Source organism: Mastomys coucha, unplaced genomic scaffold (genome assembly GCF_008632895.1).
Source record: "Mastomys coucha isolate ucsf_1 unplaced genomic scaffold, UCSF_Mcou_1 pScaffold15, whole genome shotgun sequence".
Lineage (NCBI taxonomy): Eukaryota > Metazoa > Chordata > Mammalia > Rodentia > Muridae > Mastomys > Mastomys coucha.
Genome location: NW_022196897.1, coordinates 131,789,435 through 131,793,954, shown reverse-complemented (window position 1 = coordinate 131,793,954; position 4,520 = coordinate 131,789,435). Strand labels below are relative to the sequence as shown.

General features: G+C 46.0%; 1 protein-coding gene across 2 annotated transcripts in view; it reads left to right on the top strand.

Moving 5' to 3' along the window:
- Positions 1–1,881: 1,881 nt before the first annotated feature.
- Positions 1,882–4,520, top strand: part of Ralgapa2 (Ral GTPase activating protein catalytic alpha subunit 2) — a 285,753-nt gene continuing 283,114 nt past the window's right edge. Inside the window, exon 1 of one of the 2 annotated variants that reach the window (XM_031372139.1) lies at positions 1,882–2,271. In XM_031372139.1, coding sequence (XP_031227999.1) covers positions 2,166–2,271 — 106 coding nt within the window. In that variant the 5' untranslated portion in view covers positions 1,882–2,165. The remainder of the gene's footprint in view (positions 2,272–4,520) is intronic. The other variant, XM_031372140.1, reaches the window with a different exon arrangement.

Genomic DNA, 4,520 nt, shown 5'->3' with positions numbered 1-4,520 from the left:
AGAGGATTTTTTTTTTTTTGAGAGAGCATCGACAACAAAAAACACCTCAACAAAACAAAACTGGGAAGTGTCATGAACAATATGCACATGTGATTTTTTTTAAAAAGGGAGGTGGGTATTGCAGTTTTATGCCTTTACTCCGTAAGTATGATAGATGAGATGAACTTATATGCATAGATGCCTGTTTTTTGTCTACTGAGTTTTTAACAGTGCCATATATTTAGCATACAGAAATGCACATATTTGTCTCGTTTCTCCTCCTCAGTTCGATTGGAAGCTCTGGCAGTCAGGGAACTGCTTCTTATAATATCCATTATGCCCTGGGCTTAGCCTCTTGTTTTTACACCATAGGTCCTCAATATATGTTTGATGATAACTAGAGCTTACATCGCAAGAGAAAAATTGATTGCTGTGAGATAAATTCATTTTGCTTTTTTTCAATCAGTGTAGGAAAAGATCTCCTTGTTCAAAGGAACGGAGCCGTGAACATGGTGTCTTATAATCTGCAACAGGGCACAGGATAAAGTGATGGTAACAAACACTCTTGCCGTGATGTAAGAGACAGCACCTTCTCTCCCTTACAACAGTTTTGGGGCGATTGTGGCCTTCATCTACAATGTCATCCGGGGACACAGGAGGCACAACAGCTCTGTCATAATCCTTAGCATGGAGATTACATCTCTGGGTCTGAGAGATGTATGCTGTTAGGTCTGTCTGTAGTCTGTTTCGTTTTGTTTTGTTTTTGTTTTTTTGGCCGAATAATATTCCTTTGGGTATATCTCAATCGTAGCCATGCTATTTTGATAACTCTAAAAATAGAACTTAACAAGAATAGAGAAGTTTTTGCATGCTGAGTTGAAATGTGTAGGACTGCTTTACCATCTTATGTAATGAGTTTATTGAGTTCCTGTACAGTTCAAATACCAAGCTTACTGCAAGGATGCATACATTTCTGGCACTTTCCTCCACTAGAGAAGAAGACACTTGAATTATGCCATTTGGATGAAAACCATGTGACTCTAAGCTGCCACTTTAGGTACTTGCTAATAAAGCTGAAATGTCAAACCTTGGGGATCCAGATGCTAATAAACAATTAGGTAGTCAGTTCTCTGGTAAGAAATCATTTGAGCATCTTCTGCCTTAAAGTCTTGCTTCAGTGAACAGGCATCTGGCCTTAAAAAACATGTTGGCCCGAGAGTCAGGTCCCTCAGGTTCTATTTCTGGTTCTGCTATTGGATTGCTATGAGGCCTTGCATAACCCAGGAGCTCTTTCCACAAAGCAAGAGGCAAGACTGACCTCTGCACTTGAGATTGGGTTGGGGATTGACTGGACCTCACTGGACAGCAGGCCCACTCTTCTCTGCTGCCAAAGCCATTCATTTACTTTAGGGTGAAATTAGAACTCAGATTTTGACATGGCCACAAGTGCTTTGTCTTTGCTCCTTACTGTGAATCCAGACGTTAAAAAACAAAACAAAAAATAAAAAAAAAAAAACAAACAAACAAACTAGAAATAGTTCAAATTTTAAAAGTCCTACAACTTTTATTTTGTGTGTCTGTCTGAGGGGCGGAGGGGGAGAAGGATAGGGGGAGGAGAGAGTGTGTAAGGGAGGAAGAGAGAGGGAGAGAGAGAGGGGTACGCAGGCGAAGCAGTAGGGGGGAATGGAGTCCGAGTTTCAAGGGTGGCATCTAGCACCTCTAGGACTCTGGAAAGCAGGTGGCAACGCTTCGTCTTCTGGGGACTACAGTTCCCGGGAGCACTTGCGGCCCACAAAGGGGCGGGACCTCGCGTTCCTTGTCACGGGAAACACAGCAATCCGATTGGAAGTTAGTGCGCAGACTCGAAGCTGGGCGCGCGTCCCCGAGAGGTCTCAGGCTCCTAGCGCGTGAACAGTCCGGGTTGTGCGTCGCGCCGGAGGGCGGACCTGAGGCACCCGTGGGGCGGGGCCGAGGGTTTCGCGTCGACACCGCCTTCCTGCCCCGCCCCTGACCGTTCGGCCCGCCCCTCCTTCCTGGAGCCTCCGCGGAGGCTGAGGCGGCGAGGCGGCCGGGAGGGGGGCTGCTGGTGGCCGGAGCGACACGCGCCCGTCGCGACCCTATGCAGTGACTCGTGCGGCGCAGGCGCCTCCTGCCCCGCCGGCGGGGCCCAGGCTTACCGCGGCGGGATGTTCTCCCGAAGGAGCCACGGAGATGTGAAAAAGTCTACGCAGAAGGTGCTGGACCCCAAGAAGGACGTGCTGACCCGCCTGAAGCACCTGCGGGCGTTACTGGGTGAGGCGTGGGGCGTGGGCTGTGGGTCAGGGCCACCTGCCGGGAGGCCCGGGTCCCACCCGCGGCGTGGGCCTGATGGGGTCTCAGGTCCGAGTGATGTAGGGAGCTGGGGATGGTGCGTAGCCGACCTCTGCTAGCCTTGATCGGGACCCTTGAGTCATTGTTCCTGAAGGCAGTACGTTGGCTCTGGGCACTGCTCTGTCGTCCCAAGTGTAAACTTAGCCAAGATTCTCTTTTGGGCGCCTAGCCTCGGGTAGCCTCGAGGCCAGGCACAGAGGTGACTATACGCTGTCCTCTCCAGGAAATAAGCCAAGCACAAGTGGCGCCCAAACACACACACACACACACACACACACACACACACACACACACACACACACACACACACACAGCTTACCTGTCTGCCACCTCTCTCTCTGCCACCTCCCTCTCCCATTTTAAAAATTTAAATTCTTGACAACTTGGGTCTCATGTGGTCCCATCACATACTTCGTTGAACTACTATCCCTCACTCACTCTCCTTTTAAAATGTTACTGTGTTTGCGTGTAAGACTTTAGATAAGATTGATTTCAGCTGATCCCAGGACAGATTAGATATCATTTCTTCTCCCCTGCCCTTCTCTCTATTAAATTTACATATTGGGAGTGGGTGGTGGCTGATAGAGTTTCCTTGGGTCTTTGGTGTGATGGGGGTTCTGCTCAGAGGAAGCTAGGCTTTCTGTGGGTTCAGTGAGGCTGCTTCTCCCTTATAATCAGAATGACAACCATTACTCCTTGTCGCCTTCCCTTTTTATGGCCTGCAGGGTTGAGGTTCTGCAGAGCCCAAGTGGGCCTGGAATTGACTTGTGATGACTTGAAAGCTCTCTCCTGTGGGTGTGAAGTGTCCACAAGGTTATCAGCTGCTGGTTATGTATAGCTTGGCTAGGCTATGTATTACGTGGTTCTAGTTCTGTCTTCTGTCTGAACTTTTGTTCAAGGTAGAAACCCCTTTGCCTGTCTGTGGACAGACTTATCTCTATTTGGGGGCCAAGGAAAAGACACATTTCTTCTATATATATTTACTGTTGAAACAATAATAAAAGTTTAAAAGCCCAGTGTTTTTAAAATTTTAGACCATCTGTCACTTGAGAAAATAGGGCACAAAAGAATTCATTTTATAGGTGAGAATTTTAAGCAGTCTTGTTAATGAGATTGAGTTGCTAATTATTTCTATTTATATTGTGCAAACTATCTCTGAGTGGGGGATAGGCCAGTCAACCAGCCAACCAATAAACCCACCAAATGTAAAACTCAAAACCATGACTACTGCCTCAAAAACTACTCTCCCCCCAAAACCCACCAGATTTTGACAACTGAAGTTACTATCTCAGATTCCCAGATATTACCCTTAATGTGTCCAGCTTATAATGAATGTAAATCAGTTACTGTTAGAAGGAAGAAGGATTTGTTTCTGGACTTCTGAAAGCAGAATGTGGAGTTCTTGGTAAGTTGAACTTTCTCCTTCCTGTAGTGAAGTGCCCAGGCACACAAGTGCTTTGTGTTGGGTCCTTGTCTCTGATTAGTTCCTGCAGCAGGGGCATTCTTGATAAAGGAGAATTGAACAGTACTTTAAGGCATTTGATACTTTGGAACTTTTTCTGTGCTTTAAGAATTCAAACCTTTGTTCTGACTAAGAAGGCCAAGATTAAGTTGACTACATTTTATAAAGACAGAAAACCTAGATCAGAGTAGTTTCTTAGAGATACACTGTCTTTGTTCCAGAGAAAATGGATACTTTCAGGTCTGAGTAGTCCTAATTTCTCCCCTAAGGTGTGTGTCTCTTTCCAGCTGCAAGTGGCAGGGAGAGGCTGTGAACCTGCCCAATGGCATCTTTTTATGATTTTATTTTTTTAGTGTGTGTGTGTGTGTGTGTGTGTGTGTGTGTGTGTGTGTGTGTGGTGGGCTTTGTGCTAGTGAGTACAGTAACCATAGAGGCCAGTAGACAGATCCCCTGGGGCTGGAATTAAAGATGATTGTGAATTGCTCTGAGGGACTACTGGGAACCAAATTCCGTACAAGAGCAGCAGGTGCTTTTAACCTCTGAGCCATGTCTGCAGCCTGAATCATCTTTGTATGTGAAAAAAAAAACCCTTTATTATCACTCAAAGATAAAATCTGTTTAAAATACTGTTTGTAGTGTAGAGTTCTTCCATATTTCATTAGGAATACTTTTGTTGTTGATGATGGTCAAGTTTCCTTTATGTCCTACT